Raw genomic sequence first — 19834 nt, forward strand, 5'->3', positions numbered from 1 at the left:
TCGCTTACTTGACAAGAATCGAGATGGAAAAAAATTAGAAAGAAGAAAAACAAAACAAAAAAATGAGGGGGAATCCGAATACCAAGATGGGGGAGAAGGAGAACAATGGTTTTATATACAGATATAGGCAGACGAGAAGGCAGCAGAGAGACGGCCAAGAGACGGCACCGGCTTTGACCAAATAGGGATTCGACCAGTCCGCGCGTTATCGGCGCAATGTCGAAACACCTCAACCGCCAGTTTTGAACGCGTGTCTTACATGTTGACGATTACCACGGGTCGTCGGTTATCTCGAAACAAACAGAAACCGCCGCTTTACTTCTCACATGTGTAGGTAAACTCTGCTATCTTTCGCCTTTTCGTCACTACACGTGCGGCCCAAAGAGAAATCGAAAAAAAAAAAATCAAAATAAAATTGAGAAGAAAAAAACAAAAAGAGGAGAGAAAATGAATGTCAGGTAATAGAAAATGGCGGTGTCAACGACGCTGTTGTATCGTGACACGCCCATAGGTGCGAGAAAAACGGCAAACTTTGAATGCTCATTATTTTGCCAGTTGCCGGCGTGCGGGTGGCTCGTTGGGCGCATTGGCGGTCACGAGCAACACAATCGTAGCGTCGCCCTTGGACATGATTGCGAACCGCATTCTTGGCTGCAGAGACGACACGAAAAACCATCACCATTATTAATGAAAGATTGGAGGCGAGTGGTGTCCAGGGGCCGGTCATCAATCCAAGGACAAGATGAAAAAGAGCAAAGACGCATTCCGCTCTCGTTCAGCCGCCCTTTCGCTTTCAAGTGGCGTTTTTTTTCCGTTCTCTCTTTTTTCCGCGTGTCTGACGCCACTCGTCTCGAGTCCATCAAAATATATAGCTGCCTCTCTTCTTGTGCCTCTCAACCATTTTGAGCCGTTTTCAACTATTATTAGCCGAACAGCGCCATAGAGAAGAACAGCCACAAAGTGAGAGAAAAAGAAGAGCTGTGGCCGCATTGAGTGAGGTTCTATTTCAAGATGGGCATGTCAGAATACACAAAATAAAAATAAAATACTCAAAGAGAATAAGAGAATGAAAAAAAACACGCAAGCAAAGTGGAAGAAGCAGACCACCACCGGGGGTAAAACTTCTTCATCAAAGTGTTGGTGCGCGGCGGGCTGGCGGAGGGCCCTCTTATTTCCGAAGAATATGTGTGCAGTTAGGTACACCCCATAGCAGGTCTACGATATGTATGCGTATATGTACAGTATATAGTATATATTTAGTCAAATAAGGAAGGCCAACAAATGGGAACAAGCGAACAAAATCAAACGGATAATGTACAAGAGGCCGTCAAGTACAAAAGTGACTCGTGCTGCTGCTTTAGCTCTCCCCACTAGCAGTGGCTGACGTCACTTGACAAGATCACAACCTCTTATCCTCCATCTCGCTTTGTAAAAAAAAAAAAAAAGTCCAATAAAGAGAGGGAGAGAGAGAGAAAAACAAGAGAGTCCATAAGAACGTTCTCACTCTGGCCGTTCATCGCGTGGGAGAAATACAAAAGATGTTTAAGAGACTCCAGTCCCTATATATACGTACATGTGTGTGTGTGCGTCTGTATGTATAAAAGGAGGAGTTATTTAAACGTCAAGCGCCTTCTTTTCTTGTCTGTCTGTCAAAAGAGCCCGCCGCCGCCGCCGCCTGGCGAATAAATGGATATGTATAACAGCCGGACGGCACGCAACCTGTAAACGACTTTCAGTGCCGTGGACTGCAACGCAACGTGTAAACGTTCAGCTACACAAGTTTAAGAAGGGAAAAAAAATCAAAATTCCATCTCGAACCCCGCCATCGTCTGTTAGCGTTTCTGTGTGTGACCAACAATCGACACACCAGGAATTTACTGACTCCGCCCTTCTTATAAAAGAAAAGAAGGTAGGAGGAGGGTATTCATTAAGCATCGTTCACAGGGGGGTTCTTGTCTCTTCTCCTTCATTTTGACACAAACGATGTCGGTATGATACTGACGTAGTGTGTTGTGCGTGCGTGTGACATCATCGAGACACGCATGTGTACACCTTAGCCTCACCTGGAAAGAAAAAGAAGCGGCGCTCCCCGCTTTTCTTCATTCTCAAAACAGTCGGCACAACTTGAGCAAATCACACACACACAAAAAGAGGAGGGAACCCACTGCGAGAAAAAAGAAAATGAGATAAAGCTTATTGCAGCGTAGCGGTCAGAACCTTTTAACACTCGAGGATTCTCTTTTTCTTTTCTAACCCAATAGTGCGCGTCCTGCTCGTCAGAGGATGTCGAAAGTAGGGAGAAAAACGTTAACGACAACTAGTCATGCAATTTTAACTCATTGGAACAAAAAAAACATGAAACAAGAATGAAAACTCATTTCCTGCCCCTGCATTTATTTATTTTTCTTGAGGGCTGACCTGCCGAATTACCAATTATATCAATCAATAGATTTCGGGGGGGGGGGGTTCGGTTTTTACCCAGTTTTGTTTCAATGGGGGAAAAATATATAGACGGGAGAGGATCAACGGGTCACACTAATCAACTCGAATCTCTCGGTTCGTTTTTTGTGTTTAGTTTCTCTCTTTTTTCTTTTCTTCTTCTTTTGTCTTAGTACAGTCGATTATATAGTCGACGATGATTCCGTGTCAGAGAGCCATTGTGTCTGCCAGACAGATGAGAAGGGAGGATCGCCGACATGTTTAAAAAAAAAAATCAAAAAAGGTTTCCTCTTTTTTTTCTTTATTTTTCGTTTCTCTCAGTCATGTTTCCGTTTTTCTTTAGCCTATCATTGCGCAACTTATGCCTCTATTTGGTAACTTATTTTGAGGGGGGGGGGATTCATCTTTCTTCATCTTCACTTGTCCAATCATGACCGTGTACAAAACGCCATTTTCGATTTGCGTGTGAAGCCTTGTCATTTGCATCAACAAATCTTGAATTGATCGGATGGGTGCGGCACACCGGCAATGACGAGGACCCGTCAACATTCAAAACACATTTTCTTTATCCACATTGTGATTTTAACGTGTACCTTTCCTTTTTTTTTTCTTCTTGCACCATCACCTTCCACAATTCACAGATGTAACAGAAAGGAAAAATAAATAAATGTAGAGCGTAAGACGATTTATGTCACCTGACAGGTACGCAAATTGCCCCCCCTCCCGGTAGGATAGGTTTCATGGCGAACATGAGTACGCTACACAAAAATAGTCTGCGTTGTTATTTTTATTAGGTAGAATTTTTTTTTTTTTTTTGTGGCCCCCCTCCTGACTCATGTGGTGTACCTGAGCCTCTTTCTTAAGTGTATAAATATTTTTGGAAGGGCAGAAGAAGACGAAGAAAACAGCGCACATTTTTTTGTGTGTGTTATGTGATGGGGTCCTCGGCCGCTCTTCAAGCGTGTCCCTTTTCTTCTTTTCTCTTTTTTTAATGAGACAGGCTACATACACTGGGTCGTAACTCTTCTCGCTCTCAGCCTTCCCTCTTTTTTTTTTTTTTCAAAAAGAGAGAGTCAAAAAAGAAATACCAAATGATGCATCCGTTTGGGGTCGTGTGCATCATCATCCACACACAGACACACAGACACACACAAAAGAGCATTCATCCTGTTATGCTTACGCTGCTAAGCCAGAGGTGCCAAAAAGGGCAATTCATGAAAAGGAAACTCAACGACACATTTAGTTCTTATACTTGAAAACAGATGACGAAATGAGGAACGAAGAGAGCTGGTCATCAGCTGCTATCATCGGACAATATCAACTGGCACAATTGGCAGACAAAACACCTGAACAGACTTTTCGATCGGAAAAAGAAACCGGTCGAGGGACTGGATCAATCACGAGACAAGTTTCACTTCATCAATCTCGATAGTGTTGTAGGACGTGGTCACCCGTCACACAATCGACAGGCAGTTCTCGATCGGCCAAGGTGTCTGTTCCATCCCAAGATGGACCTTCTCCCAAAACATCTATCTACCCATCTGTCGCACAGATGAATAAGAGTGCATCAGTCTGACAGAGAGGGGCGAAAGAAAAAGGCAGATGGTAAGAGAGAGAGAGCATGCAGAGTCAATAATGGCGACGTGTTGAAGCATCTCCTTTCCAACGTGCGTGTTGGACCAATAGACCGACCAAACCGGTTACCGGTGCTGTCGACATGAATAAAAGAAATGATCAAAAGACAAATAGAAGAAGAAGAAACACACACACAAGTTGACAATGGCATTTTACGAGAAGACAAAAAACGAGATATATATATAAAAATAAAAATAGAAATATAAGGTACGAAAAGAAGAAGAAGAAAAAGAAAAAAGAACACGCCTTTATTTGAATAGATTTGTGGATTGCCTTTTGACTAGTCAACAAGCACCTGTCTCATCTCTGCGACTTGTTTGTACTCTCTTTTTGTTTCTTCCCCTGGTGGGGGCACTGTTTGGCCGCTCTTCGCTTGGGTCTTTAGAAAATCAAGGCGAACGAGCTAGCAAAAACAAGACGACAAAGCCGCTAACAGTGTTTACAGATGTGTCGAACAAACAGTTCGAGTAAAGGAGGAGGGTGTAGGGAAGGAGCAGCTCAGTGCCGAGCACCCACATCATCGTCCCATCGACTGACGTGAGTAGCTGTTGGTGTTTCTGTTGCGTGTCTGTCATCGAGCGCACCTGAAAATCAGTAGTTAGTCGTCCAAAGTGCGCGTGTTTCCTGTGTACCGTACCGCGTGCAAGGATGGGTCATCACGTGAAGGACGAACGCCAAAAAGGGACCCAAACAAAATCAAGCGAGTCGGCGAGAGTGGGTGCAGATTTGTTTGTCCAGTTCGCCAGCAGGAGCTGCCTTGCACGTAAAAACGCTGCTATAACTTCGTCTTTTTTAAGAAGGCGAGAAGAAAATGTCCAAACAGACACATTTCATCCGGTCGGCAGCCGCTCAAATCAGGCAGCAACAACTCATTGATACCAACCAATCACCTGGTATTTATAAAGTAACGTCAAAGCCGAAAGAGACGCAACAGCATAATAACACGCGGTGAGTATAACCAAGACGGTATATATAGAGAAGAGAGGCAGAAGCTAGACATCTCAAGAGAGAGAGAAAGAGTGGCCAACAAAAAAAAAATCTGGACAGATTGATTACACACATACGCAACATACCAGAAGAAAGTTCTAAACACAGATTGCTAGCGCCTCTTTTTCACACACACACACGCACAAACTCTTACTCTCATTTCTTTGGTCTCTTTCACATAGCGCGCACACACACACACACACACACAAGAAAACTATGCTCCTGGTTTCTGGCTGTTGGACGTTGTCAGTTAGTAAATCTGTCAGCGTCGACAGCCCCTTCTGGAAAGTTTGTGCGCGTCGATCCACACACACACACACACACACAAAAAAAAAAAATGTCAGTTTTTTTTAAACTTCCCACCAGTTCAAAGTGATATAGAAAAAGAACGAGAGTCCAGTTCTCTTTCGAATGTGATGTTTAGTAAGCAAAAGACGTTGACGGACGGATAGCCGAATGGTCCGTAGACGAGCATATAACAGATATACATGAACAAACTCTGTCGCGTTTTCTTGTTCTGCGACATATCCATTCTTTCTTTGCAGCATGTGCGTCACTCCAACAGCAGCATAGGGCATTCATCAGTCTGACGAGCACGTCATATATTTATACTGTACATACATAGACACATAAGAGTTGGAAGATATGGTGGCACGGCCAAAAGGATATAACGAAAAAGGAAAAAAAAAAAAAAAGAACAAAGTCTTGATAGATTTATAGCTAATTCAATGGGGGCCAGCTCCAATGAATCGAGAGAGAACCAACAGCAGCCGAGAGCTGGAAATCATTATTTCCTGAGCGATATATCACACAGTCTCTCTCTCTCTTTCTTTTTTTTTCTAGCCTTTCTGTCTGTCTGTTTTTTTTCTTTTTCTTTCTTTCTCTATGTGTATCCAATAGCCATACGAGATAAATGTCCTTTCTATTGTCAATATGCGGGGTGGGATAGCAGGCGGGGGTGGTGCCAGTGCTGTAAGACGGGACGAACGAATCGAACGGGTATATACGTCCTGTGCATTTCCCCCTCTTTCCTTCAGACTCCTCCTATATTCCCTCCGTTTGTACCGTGAAGGGTGACAGACTATTTATGGATGTAACCCATCGAGCAGGGCGCACGCCGGGGCTGTTCCTATACTTCTGCTCCCAAATGCTTTATGGACTGACGTTGTCAACCGTTTGGAAATGTGCGTCTCTCTGCCGTACGTATCAAAGCTGCTGCAGCGAGAAAAAGGGCAGCCAGCAAGCCAAACATTTTAGATAGATAGAGAACCGTAGAGAGAACCAGCCGCGTCTAGCAGAGACAGAGGAACGACTGACGGCCGACGAAGATTTACTGTCTCTTTTCACTACTACCATCTGGCCTGCAAGCGCTCCGGCTCCTCTTCTGGAAACCCTCCCACCGATCCAGCAGTAACTGCGACGAGCAGCACTATACGTAGTGCATGTACACACAGGGCCCCCATATCTTTCCTCTTTTTTTTTTCTCCCTTTTTTCGTGTCACTTCTTCAAACTCTTCTATTCGATTTATTTCTTCGCTTTTCTTCGTCCCCCCTTCCTAAAGTTCTCGTCTACTTTAGACAAGAGAAAATAGGGAAAAAAAAGGGGGGAGGGAAGCCTTTTTTGCATTGAAAAGGAGAATGAAGGGGGTCTCCTTTCTGTCGTAGGCCCCAACGACGAGACGCTCCCGCGACAGATTGATGGCCGTCGCGCAAGACACGGCCCACAAACCACCACCAACCCACCAAACTGCGTACTCTCCATCTCTCTTTCTCTCTCTTCTTTGTAAACTACCAAACAGTGTAGACTACACTCAATCGAACAACGGAAAGAATAAATGAAATGACTTTTCTTTTATTTCGAAACACGAAAAAAAAAAAATGGTAAATGTGTCTACGGACAAGAAGAAGAGAAAAAGGATTGAAAATAAGAAAACGTGGGAAAAATAACGAGAGGAATTTGCAACGATCCCCACGAATGTACAACTGACATGATATAGATTGGAGTCCAAATCGTCTTTGGCCTCGACATCCATCATTCGAAGCAGGACAAGTAAAGGATGTTTTACCTCGCTTCCTTTAAAAAAAAAAAAAAATCAAGTGCCGAGACATACTACTTTTATTTTGTTTTTGTTTTGTTGTTTTTTTTTCAACAAAATATAACGAAGGAAAAAGAAATGAAATCGTCCCGGATAAAGTGAACGCATTCGGCAGGCTGGCGCGCGCGCGCACACGCACACACACACACGTGTAATGGGTCTCAATAGCTCGATAAAAACGTCCACCGGAGAAGGAAGGGGGCATTGTTTGGCTGCTATACCCATATCCATATAACACTGTCTGCTACCACTCCTTGTCCGCCTTTTTTTTTTTTTTTTATGTGTGTGTGTGTGTGTGTCTTGCCTTTCAGTTAACATACAAGAATCTCCGCCCTTCCACCGGTCGCTGCTGTTCCGGATCCGAGTCGCGCGTTTCTATACCCAGATGAGACGAGTATACGTCATTGATTGACGGTCGGTGGCTGTAGACGCAGCTGTCGGGACATTAGCCGAACGTCATATGCCATCCGCCATCAGAAATTGCACCCCCCCCCCCCCCCGACACGAAAACTTGGTCCTATACACCACATCGAATGGCTAATATGGCGACGATGGAAAAAAAACAAACAAAACAAATGAATCATCGCCATTGTGGCAGTGCCATCAAAATAAACGGCAATTTTAAAAACGAGGGCGATTTCACTTGACGTCAAATAAAAGGACGAAAGAAAATGAGAAGTAAAAATAATGGGACGAAAATAGGGAAGAATAGAAATGGACGGTTATGGCAATGTGTGAAAGACGTTCACGCCCGTCACCTGTTGGAATGAGCAACGACTTTTAATAGACTGGGCCGCTCACTTGATATACTAGCAGGTACAACGTAAATATATATCTATAGACGAATGCTTGTTCTCATCCATTACGGCATTACAAATGCATACACGTATAAATGCAACACACATACACACAGTGAATGCAATGGTAGTATATTAACTGCACGTCGCGGCTCTCAACTAATTTACGACTATTGAATTTGAAAAAGAAGAAAAAATTCCCGCGCCCAGAGCTATCTATCTCGTGTAACAGACAGGACGCTTTCACACACACGCATAGACACAATAAAAAACGACACATCCGGCCCCCTTCTTTTCTTTTTTCATCCTTGCCTATACATATTTTTTTTCTTCTTCTTCTTCTTCTTCTTCTACCTGTTGAACGGCTGATGAACGACTCCCAAAAGAGAAACACAAGGAGAGAGAGAGAGAGAGAGAGAGAACCCGTTCACTTTAAAGAAATATTTGTCTTGGGAACCAAGCGGCAGATGCTGGTCCAGGTATATGGCCATTATGATGATTATTTCGAATAATTAACCAAAAGAAAGGAACGACCGCAAGCTCGTCGAGGGAGGTTGAACTGAAACGTCAGTGAAAAAATACTGACGAGAGAGTCAAAAAGGCAAAAAAAGAGAAAAGAGAGCTGCCAGTCTCTCCTTGGCCTCTCCTTTTCTCTGTTGTGTTATGTGAGTTGCCAGAAACTGTTGGAGCTGCCAGTTACGCGCAATAAATCACCCCGTTCTCTCTATCCCTCCTACTTCTTCTCTCTCCCTCGCTCACAAGGCTAATCAAAGGCATGCTCAAGGAAGAAGAAAAATTATGTCTATAGAAATATTGCCCAAAGGCCTGGCTGCTCTGAGAAAATGAGACGAAAGAAAACAACAAAAAAACAAAATAAATAAAAATATTTTTTTGAAAAATTGGAGAGTTGTAAAGAGACACGCCAACAATTGAATTTCCACATTTCCTCTTCAACCAACAAAATAAGAAAACTAAATAGCTCGTCTCCTATTTTTCATTCGCTTGTTTTGTTCCCATCATCTATTGTTTCTATTAAATGCATACTAATACGCAGAGAGAGAGAGAGAGAGGGCTGGGAAAAACCTTGATTGCGTCCGCGTTCAGTCCATAAATAAAGAGTTATTAGATCGTATTGAAAAACAAGAAGAGAGTGGCGGCGACTGGTAGCGAGACCCTCCCTGCATTCATCTTCTTTTGCGGTCATACGTGTGTGTGTGTGTCTGTTCCTTGGCGCGCACGACCGCAAAAGACCCAGAAAACCAAACAAGCATTTCCTTCTTGTCAGCCGAACGGCGAGAAAGATTTAACATTTTTCACACTGCTTTTTTGGATTTTTTTCTCCCTCTTTGGTTCTATTTGTTATTGGTGGTGTTTGGCTTGAACGGCTGTTATTGTATAGCGCCCGCTAGTTATTGTTGGATATAAAAGAACATCGAAAATGTAAAGAAAAAACATCCATCAGAAAAATGACATTGCCGTGAATGAGCACCTCAATCAGAGCGACGACCGCAGATGGAACTATAGTGGGCGGATGTGAGCTAGTCCATCAAGTAAATAGTAGCAAAGAAAATGAGAGGGGTTATTTTTTTTTTTTTTTAAGAAAATGATCGTCAAACGGCTTGCGCGGTTTTCTTTTTTTTATCTTAGTCTTCGATTTTTTTTTTTGTTCTTACCGGTCGGCAACAAGATTGAAGTAGGAGGAGGAGGATGCATAAATTTTCTAGTGGAAGACGAAGAAGAAAATCCGGTAACGCCCCTTCTTGCTCCACAAAAACCCATTGGAACAATGAGCCATTCCATTTCTTTCCCACTGTTCCCTGGAACTCATCAAGTCGATAACTAAACGATTCGTCGAGAAAGCCTTTGATATTGCCGTCGTGCTCTTGCCATCCTTTTTGATGATGATTTCAAAACACGACCGATTAAATGACGTCAAATTTAAAAAATAAAGAATTCTTCGTTCGAGTCGGTCACGGAATAAAAGGGAAAAGACCTTTGTAATGATATTTAATCTGACATCATTGTCGCTCAATGCCACTGTAGTTCATTCCCGCAGTTCCCTCTCCAACCGGAACCATATCCAGACAGAACCAGGAATGTGTACGTGTGGAAAAGATCACGAAAAGGGGAAAATACAACGACCACCTTACACATGACGGATGATCGTTGTTTTTGTCCTGCAGTTTTGCTGTTCCATTGCTTCCGAGGGGCACATACAACAACACAAAATACACGGACAACTATTTCTTTTGTAAGAAAAACAAAAAAAAATGGTTCATGCAGGTGTTCTACTATGCGGAGACAAACGACGGTAGCAGCTGAGTGTTGAATTTTCTTTTTTTTTTATATTTTTTATCCGAATGATTTTCACATAATTATATCGAGGTTTGTTTTGCACGTGATGGAAGAACGGGGAAAAAAGCGATATGAAATGGTTTATCACTGAAGCGCAGAAACCGAACATATTTTCTTTAATATGGCGGCATCGAAGATTTTTGTTTGTGTTTTGTTTCTCTCTTTTCTTCTGATGATGACTGTGAAACAACTTCGGCTTGTTCAAAAAGGTCAACGCCGCGGTATGTGTCTGCGTGTGTCTGTCTGTGTTGAGCTTGCGCGCGCGAGGAAAGCGCCGAAAAACATCAAGGGGGCGGTATGGTCGTAATTCAAACGTCGCGCCACTAAAAAACCAACCACTCAAAAAGGCTGGTTTCGATTCCCATGAGCGTATTTAATGCATATACTCCAACGAAAGAGTTTCAAAAATACCAAAGCGGGTCGGTAAGGATGAAACGATCTCCTCTTTTTATAGATTGGCTTCCCTCTACGTGGTAGATATACAGATAGAAAATACAAAAGACCTATTCGGCACCCAACGTCCACCTTATACCCTATACTTTTATTTTTATTTTTTTCAATTCCTTTGATTTTTTTCTTTCTGCCTTTTTCTTTTTTTTAGGAGCCTATCAATCAATGGAGTGATACGTTTCCGAAAGGAGTTGGAGAGCGCGGGTATTCGCACACACATTTAGATGGCAACAATTGAAGGGGGTATGTGCCAGTAGAGTTTACCCAGCCATGTATGTGGGTACATGTCGAGGCGACGACCTCTTCGAGACGTAGCACAGTACGTACAAAAAAAAAAAATAAAAGAAATGGGTAATTTATGACCCTATATACAGCGCGTCGGAGCCCGTTTTTCCTTGACGATGGATTGATGATGGATGGCCATCGGACCATCACTTAGCATCAGCGCAAGAGAGCGAGAGACCAAGTTTAGTACGCCAGTGATCCACACACACACACACACACACACAAAAAGAAGACAAAGTATTTTTCCCTTCATTTTTGAAAGTCGACATCAATCGCCTAGTGAAAGTCTCTCTCTCGCCTCTGATCCAATCAAATGGCCGACCTCGATGATGAGGGCTATCTTTTTATTTTTATTTTCACATTTTTTTTCTTTTTTGCCTTTTTCACGGTTTGGCATGAGAGATATTGGCACGCGGGCGGATAGTCTATTCGAAAAACGAGACAATGACACAGAGAAAAAGAAAAAGGAAAAACTAGAGGGTGGGTGGGGGGGGGGAGGAGGATAATGGCGACCAGAGCTAATGCTTCCAGTGACGGATGGTGACCGAGATGGATGATCCGAAGCTAAAGCCACGGCAAGCATCAGCAGCCAGCAGGCCAGCAGTCAGTCATTTGGTATAGAAGCAAACGAATGATGTAGATAGACAACTCCATCCCGCCCCACCCTTACCGTTGCTGTCGCTAACGGTAATACACGTATAGCCTCGGTACGTATACTTTTGCGAGCCAATCAAAGATGAGCGCTTCCGCTTCAAACTGCCGGCGAAACGCGCGCTTCCAAAAAGCCCATCGCACAGCACGACAACTACTAGCAGGCGATGACTCATCTAGTTCATCAGCTGCGCCGCTATCAAATCGTTCAAAATACACAACACAAAAGTACGGCGAAAGGAGAGAACGATGACGAAGAAGAAGAAGAATAAAAGGGGAATATATAGAAAAATGAAATAGTAATAATAACAACACACACAAAAAAAAAGAACCGATCGAAAAAGAGTACGAACAGAAAGAGAGAGAGAGAGAGAGAGAGTAGAGTTGAGAGAGAAAAGAGAGTCCGGAATGTGATGGATTCGATGCTGCTGGACGAGACAGTTTCAGATGGATGGATTGAACCCAGAGTGAAGGGGTGGTTGAGCGCACAGGCGAACGAACGGGCTGCGCCCGGCCATTGATAAGTGAGTGACAGCCACGCTATGGTCCCGCGTCCCGATTGATGGATGATGCGCCGCACGTCAGGCACACAACAGCAGCCAGAGCTGAACAACACAAGAGAACGGGTCGCCCACCCCACCCGTCCGCTCTTTTGCCCGTCACTCGACAAAAAAAACAAAACAAAAAAAAAACAAAAAAGAACCGGACTCGATCTCACTAACGACTACAACGATAACAAAGCAAGAAAAAGAAGACAAAACAACAAAATAAAATGGAAAACACACACGGAAAACAAAAGACATAACCAAATGGCCAAAGAGAGAAAAAGACGAAGAAAAAAAACAAACGAAAAAAGCAATAGAACCTGAAAGGGAATATCTAGATCGGGAACAACATCAACGCAATCAACCGTCATCATCCACACCCGTCTGTGGTGTGGACGAGCGAGGGACTAGCGTGACACGACATTCGTCATGTCACGTCGCAATGCAACAGCGATTCAGTCCAACCTGGAAATCGTCAACTTCATAGAAAAGAAAGAACGTCTAACAAAAAGCAGTTCGATGGCTTTATCGATTTTCTTCACGTGTCTGGTGTTCCACACACCACCCATCGACAATCTGGTTATAACCTATTCTAATCTCGACCAGAGATTATGCCATCGGTCGACGTAACCACCGACTCTTTGGCATCCACTAACCTGTTGCTGCTTATGGCGTTCTGTCTCTAATGCAACGAATGGAGGCCTCAACAGTACAACCTCATTTGGATGTCAAGTAAACTACTCTAACTCTGTTTTGACATTGTTTTGGCCAGACGCTCAGTAAAATGAGACAATACATAATTATCGCGATCAAAACACTATAGCACTGGAACAAAAACAACTACATCCTGCGTCGGCATCGGCCGATCCATCATCGACCGTCTGTTCGAGAGGTGTATGTGTATAGGGGGGAGGAGGTGGCGGAGGGGGTTACACACGAAACAATATATTAAACAATGGGATAATAAACTTACATTTCATGCGCTTTGGACAGTCCTGTTTCTTCCTCGGCATCTTGGTGGATCACTAAATCACTGATTTTCTTTTCTTCACCAAAATGTGGCAACTTAACGATCGAACTATTTGGGTTTCGATTCAGGTAAACGCACAACGAGAACAGAAAACAAACAAATCCCATACAGTCGAAAACTGATTTTGTTCTTTTTTTTATTATTATTTTTTATTTTTTATTTTAAAAAGATGAGCACTCGTTCAAACGCATCCCGAAACTTGTTCCGGTAACCGGTCAGTACACACTCGATGTATTCACGCCGGCCACGCGGTAAGGGCAACGGATTGACAACACCATTCCTTCACTTGTCAACTTGTTTTCGACGGTAATCAACGACAAGGAGAATTTGATGATTGACGACAGCACAAAATTGATCAACAACAAAATTTCTGTGATTTGGTTTGGACGGTGTTCGCAAAAAATGATTGGTTCCAATGACAACTACTAAATCCGATTCCACAGAGTCTCTTTTCAGAGATTGGTACACGACACACTGGAATACAACGTCACTCGGATCAGGCCGGATGTGCCCACAGGTTGGAACAAATCGGGATTGATGGTGTGCGATGGACCGAAATCAACAACAGAAACAGCACGAATGGTCCGTCAAGTTTGTAAACCCCTTCTGTGCTGTGCTATGTGTGTTTAAAGGGCCGACTCTGGTCCGTACGTACGAACACTTTGCCGCCGCGAGAAGCACTGAATCGGGCGCCTTGACGCTCTTCGCCCTTGACGGGCAGGTTTTTCCCACACATAGCCGCAGCCCAAAAGGAAAGGGGTGGGGCCTATTTTACGATCTCAGTGACGACACACACAACGCCACAGAAAAACACCAGCACTACGGCACTGGGCGGTGGTGAGGACTAAGGTTTGGAGGCGGAGCTTCGCTGGGCTACACATTTCAGTCCACAAGGTAGGGCTCTGTAAGTCAAACAGCGTTCAAATGACCAGCCCACTTATCGCAAAAAATGTTTGGTCATATTCATGAAATAAGTCAGTTGTTTTCCGTACCGCATCGAGCATTTTTTTTTTCGTTTCGTTTCTATAAGTAATGGCCAATATACCGATTTGTCGTGAATTCTCTACTGCTCCGCCTTTCGAATAACAACAAAAAATGATTGTATTATGGTGAATGAATTGCCATCTAGTGAGTATCTGTGAACCAACAAACTAAAACTTAATCAGTCGTCTGCTGTCATCTCGTTTGTTTTTCTTGTGCCGATGTCAAAACACGGTGTCAACGAGATTACATGACTGCAAGCGTGATTTCCATAGCCGACATCTAAAATAGAAAATCCACGTTGAATTCTATGGATAATTATTTTACTCAAGTAATAATACAAGACACTGTGAAAATAGTTGGCTTGTATGTGTCTGTGAATCGGCAGCTCCGTGAGCCAGCTAAGTACATTCGCATCTCCTATTACTAATATCAGTAATGTTTCGGTTGTAGCACATTAGAATAGTTTAAAAATAAGTAAGAATGGACAAGAGCCTGGACACCATGGAAGAAGAGGATACACATTACTGCCTACGTTGTCGTCTCACCATAATTGGTTTAGACAACTATGTTCATCATCGTAGACAGAAGTGCCATTCAAGCACGAAACAACAAGATCGTATTATTCCCAATAATACATCCTACCTCAGCATGGCAAGAAACAACAGTTCCTCTAGTATAAGGAATTATCTTCACGTGCCATCCAAGAGCTCCAACAGGTCAGACCCAATTCTATCTTCTTCGTCCAACCACATGGAAGAATGTTACAAATCTCGACATGTCAATGAAAATCCACTGGTGAGCGACCTATCGGTCGAGAACGCAGCCGATGATTTTATGAGTCATTTAGGACTGTGCATGGTTTCCTCGACCACATGGGCAAATGACATTAATTCCGATGAGCCACTGCGAGCTGACGATTTTTTCTCCCTGTTGGAACTTCAGAGCTGCAAAGGAACTGAATCAAATCGACAGCGTTCACGTCGGTCCATAGAACCCCTTGTCCCCTCCACTGACTCATTGAAATCCGAAACTGAATCGATGCAGACTGACGATCCAAATGACTCGAACTTCCCTCTTGTCGAAACAACTGATCTCAATTCATCCCGGGACTCGGCCGCTACTGAATTGGCAAGCAACGAAGATATTACAGATAATTCTGCTTTGGTGGCTAATGACGTCACATCGTCCTTCAGCAGCCCAGAACTGGCCACCAATTCGGAAGTTCCAAGTAGCGAAATGAAAATCAATCCCTCAAATGAAACGGTTACCGACACGACTACCGATGATCTGTGCATTTCCAGCCAACAACCCACAAAGCTTCCTTATCCGTCACGTGGAAAGTGGATGCCTGGTCTCAAGCCGCGTGTCATTCACAAGGCCGGCTCCTCGGTGGAGTATCACTGCAAGCCTTGCAATCGTCGCTTGACCGGTCGCGTTGTATTTGAAAAACATCTTCAGTCGGAGCTACATTTTAAACGGACTGCCCAACAGCTGACAACCTCCGATGGTTCCAAGTACGGTCTGAGACGGAATAAGCCGGACGTTGCGCCCGTTGATTTAGTTGAACAAGAAATAGATGCTCTGCAGGATGACGAAGATGTCGATGATCCATGGTGGATAAACAAGCAAAAGAAAAGGGCAGAAAGAAGCGCTCAACGTTGTCCCACCTGCTCGGTGTGGGTACCCAAACCTCATTTCGGCAAGCATTTGGTATCACGCTATCACGTTTCCCGCTGCCGGAAGCATCCGGCTCGAGACAGTTGCATTCTGGAGAACATTCACGTGATTGTACTGGAAGCACCATTTCAGTGTCGGCTCTGTCGCTTTTATTGTCATTGTCATGCAGATCTATTAAGTATTTTAATCTTCAGATTTTTCATTGGAACATCACTCTCATTTTCTTTTTGCTTTAAACACTTAGCTCATTGGAATAGTGCACAGCATTTGGAGAGCGATCGCGCCGATTGTGTTCGCCGTAGTGGAGGAACATATTTTTGCAGCTTGTGTCGGATTGGTCAGCTCGATAACGACAGTATGAAAATTCATTTAGAATCGGAAAGTCACCTCAGTTGTGTACGAATTGTTCATAAATCGGTGGCGGTCATCGTCAGCAAACTGGAACCAATTCACTGTCACCTGTGCACTGCCAAAGAGAGTCCAGTGAACTTCCGCTACCGAATAGCGCTTAAATAAACACCTGACGTTGGATCATGCCGTTCCGACCGACATGCTGACCCAATATTCCAGCCAAACCTACTCTTGTACCTATTGCGATTTCAGTACTTTATCCAATTGGTCGTTTACCCATCACCGTTTCAGCTGTCAAGCTGCGCCTAGTGACGAGACTCGTTATCGATGCCTGATCTGTAACCTAGGCTTTTGTACCAAAGTGGAAGTAACAAAACACAGGTCCACGCAAGAGCATCGTGATGTGGCTACCAAAAAGCGCGGCTCCTACGGTGCCACAGTGCGACTTCGATCTTGTCCACATTGCTATAAGCAGTTCACCGACTTAGCCAGCCTCAAAAATCATTTCATATCGGATCATCCCGACCTTCTTCCGCGTTGCATCCGCTGCGGCACCACATTTGCTCTAAAGCAACAACTATCTGCCCACAGGTTTGAATGATGTCTTTTCTGAGTTGTATTCATTAATCGTTACTTTGTAAAAAACAAAAACAAAACAAAAAAAACTGTTTCAGACGAGCCGGTTGCCAAGCGACGGAATCGTCGGAATCCCTGGCCTTGGGTTGCGTTTCTTGTTCCTATAAATGTCGCCTTAAAGTTGAGCTTTTGTACCACCAGGCTGTCGAGCATCCTAAACAATCAGGTATGCTAGAATGTTGCGTGCAGTTTTAATGCGATCTCGTTACGGATTACGACCATCTCATTAGGCAAACCTTCGAATGAGAGAGCGGATGCGACGGCTGTTAAGTACCGATGCCCGGAGTGTGACCAGCTTTACAGTAGCACGGCAGCGTTAAAGCTCCATCTTCAGTCACACACTGGAGAGTTAGCCTTTCGATGTCATTTTTGCGGCCGTCATTTTGAACGGGAAGAAGAACGGCTGGCTCATATCCGACAATTGCACGCGCCGCGTCCGACCATCAAAGGCCAGTCGATGGTCGCGCGTGAGGAGAACGGACGAGCAAAAGGACGCGATACCCACTTCAAATCGTCATCGTCGCGGACTGGTGCCCATGTTCATCCCGACAACGCGGAATGATCTCGCGTGATGATGAGCACCAATACACGGAATGGAGCCGCCTTTTCTCAAATGCCCGTTTCCCATCTGGAACAAACTTGGAGGTGGACCGGTCGTCGTCGAAGAGTTGTGTGAGCAGAGCCCGTTCACATCCATTTATATATGTATACACACGTCTCATACAGGCCTCTCTCGTACAGCCAGGCTGCCGGGAATCGATCGATGGATGTCGTATGTTAGTCAAGTTTGGTGACGCCGTGCTGTTGGACCTTATTTCTTCATCTTTTTTTATTTTATTGGAGTAGGCAAGGGATTTGCTCTGATTTTCGACAGAGAAAAGAGACGGCCAAGCACAACTGGGCAAGGAAACTTCAAACGCATAAAAGAGGCGGACGCCGTCCGTGTATTCCCCATGGATTGTCAATAGATTTCATTCCCCACCATTCTCTTGTTGTTTTTGTTTGTTAGTTTTTTTTTTTTTTTTTTTTTCGATCTTCTTTCCCCCTTTCTTGGTTTTCTTGGCTGTACAATAAAGTCAAGAGGGGAGGCTAAAGCGGGTTGGATGGATCAGATGGCCTAGAAGAAATAAAAGGTCAGAAAAGGGTGGAAAGAGTCGCAAGAAATCAAGACCGAGAGGGACTTTCGGCAAAGTCCTCGTGTATACAGCGTCGTCACGACGACCGTAGAAGAGAACGAGTGTGTGCGCTGGTGTCGTTGCCGGCGGTTGAATTACGAGGCGGCTTCTCTTTCCTTGGATGATGGCGATATGGCCATGCCAGCAATGCGCCCCGACGACTGATTTAAGATCGGCGACATCGAGCGTGAATTCTCGGCCGAGTCGGTGAAGATGACAGTTTGGCTTCTTCCTCTTTCTACGTCTTGTGCTTCTCCTCTTTATTCTTCCCTCCCCCCGAAAACCATATACAAGCAGAATGGCGCACAAGTAGAAGAGGCGAAAGAACGTTTCCATCATTCGAGTTGCCTTCTTTCTCCGAACCATTTCTCCCGCTCAAATGGAAGTAGTAGTTGCAGCAGTGGGTACCAGGCCATCCTGCCCGACGTAGACATAAAGATGACGTTTGCCCGTCCTATCCCTTCTCTCTTGGTGGAGGTCAAAAGTTTTTACCCCCAATTCCTTTAAAAGCGAATCGTCCCTTTTATTCCACGGCGACATCTCGCTCGTTCCCTGTATGCAACTCTACCTAAGACATCAAGTCATGATAGACATTTTGCAGATTATTTTTATTTTTTTTAATATGGATATTTAAAGGAAATGTCAAAATTTAAGAAGAAGACTTTCCTGAGACATGGGTGATGATCTAATACTTTCTTGTTCTTCGTGGGGATGGCTATAAGACCTTAGCCACAACCTACCTCGCAGAAGGTCGTGAAAAATCCGATCGGTCGGTTTTGTTACCAAAACAAGCTCGTCTTTCCGGAGATGAAGCGCCGGAAAAGCGCCCGGGTAAAACTGAGGTCCAAGCCAAAGAAATAGCGAAGTTACACAATTTGGCACCAAATCCTTCTTTTCATCTCATTGACACATCCATCTCCCGATTGTCCCGTCTTTTTTGGACTTCCTCAAAACATCCGCCGTTCTCTTAAAGAGTCCGAATCCAATGGCGATGATCGATATTGCAACGTCTTTCTCTTACGTCATTGTCTCTTGTCTTCCTTAATTCGAAAATTATGATGCTAGCGCCAGCGCAAAAGCCTAAAATCGAAAAAAAAAGGAGCCTGAAAATAGCATGTGTGACGAGCCGTCTCTTCTCGCGCTTCTCTGCCACTTTTATGACGAGCGCGCCGTCATCATTTGACGAAAAAAAAAAACTCTTTCTTAGTTTCTTGAGTGACTTGACGTGACACGCGGCTGGAAGCAGATAAATTTGAAAGAGAGGGGAGAGGCAGAATTCTTTGGGTGGTTAGATCGTGTACTACAGCCTTAGAAAGAAACGCAGAGCGGATGAAATTGGGCTAGCGGCATCGTTACCATGCACGGCTGAACTTTTGCGTCCCTCACTCTCGCAACTGAAAGCCCGTAAATCAAAGTGATGTCTCGCCAACAGCAGCAGCACCAAGAGCGCCAACTGAGTAATAAGAAAAAAAGAAACCTCGATAGAAAAAAAATGGGGAAAAAATTAATATTTGATACAGTAAGGGAAAGAAGTGTAGCTAAGGGACGAGTTATGTATCGTTTCGGGCAAGCATCGGCAAGTTCGCAATACCAAACAAACTGGTGCCAAACAGCAACAAAGGAGAAACTTTTGTAGTGTTTAAGAGAGAAAAAAAAAAAAATCCAATGCTTGACTCGTCAGCAACTAAGACATTACCGTGTCGATATAGTCAATGATAGATTAAACTCGAGTTTTATCGTT

General features: G+C 44.0%; 2 protein-coding genes across 2 annotated transcripts in view; one reads left to right on the forward strand and one right to left on the reverse strand.

Annotated features, from left to right (window-relative positions):
- LOC116927746 (protein tiptop) overlaps nt 1–13968 on the reverse strand; it is a 54897-nt gene extending 40929 nt beyond the window's left edge. Inside the window, 1 exon segment of the mRNA XM_032934801.2 lies at nt 13214–13968. Within this exon segment, the coding sequence (XP_032790692.2) occupies nt 13214–13253 (40 nt within the window). The 5' untranslated portion in view covers nt 13254–13968.
- A 282-nt stretch (nt 13969–14250) lies between these two features.
- On the forward strand, nt 14251–17902 carry LOC116927793 (zinc finger protein 567). The gene is given in 5 exon segments (XM_032934852.2): nt 14251–16109; nt 16176–16438; nt 16440–16873; nt 16957–17084; nt 17149–17902. Coding segments are annotated over 5 exon segments (2532 nt in total). The 5' UTR covers nt 14251–14734; the 3' UTR covers nt 17481–17902.
- The last annotated feature ends 1932 nt before the right edge of the window (nt 17903–19834 follow it).

Source organism: Daphnia magna, linkage group LG1 (genome assembly GCF_020631705.1).
Source record: "Daphnia magna isolate NIES linkage group LG1, ASM2063170v1.1, whole genome shotgun sequence".
Taxonomy (NCBI): domain Eukaryota; kingdom Metazoa; phylum Arthropoda; class Branchiopoda; order Diplostraca; family Daphniidae; genus Daphnia; species Daphnia magna.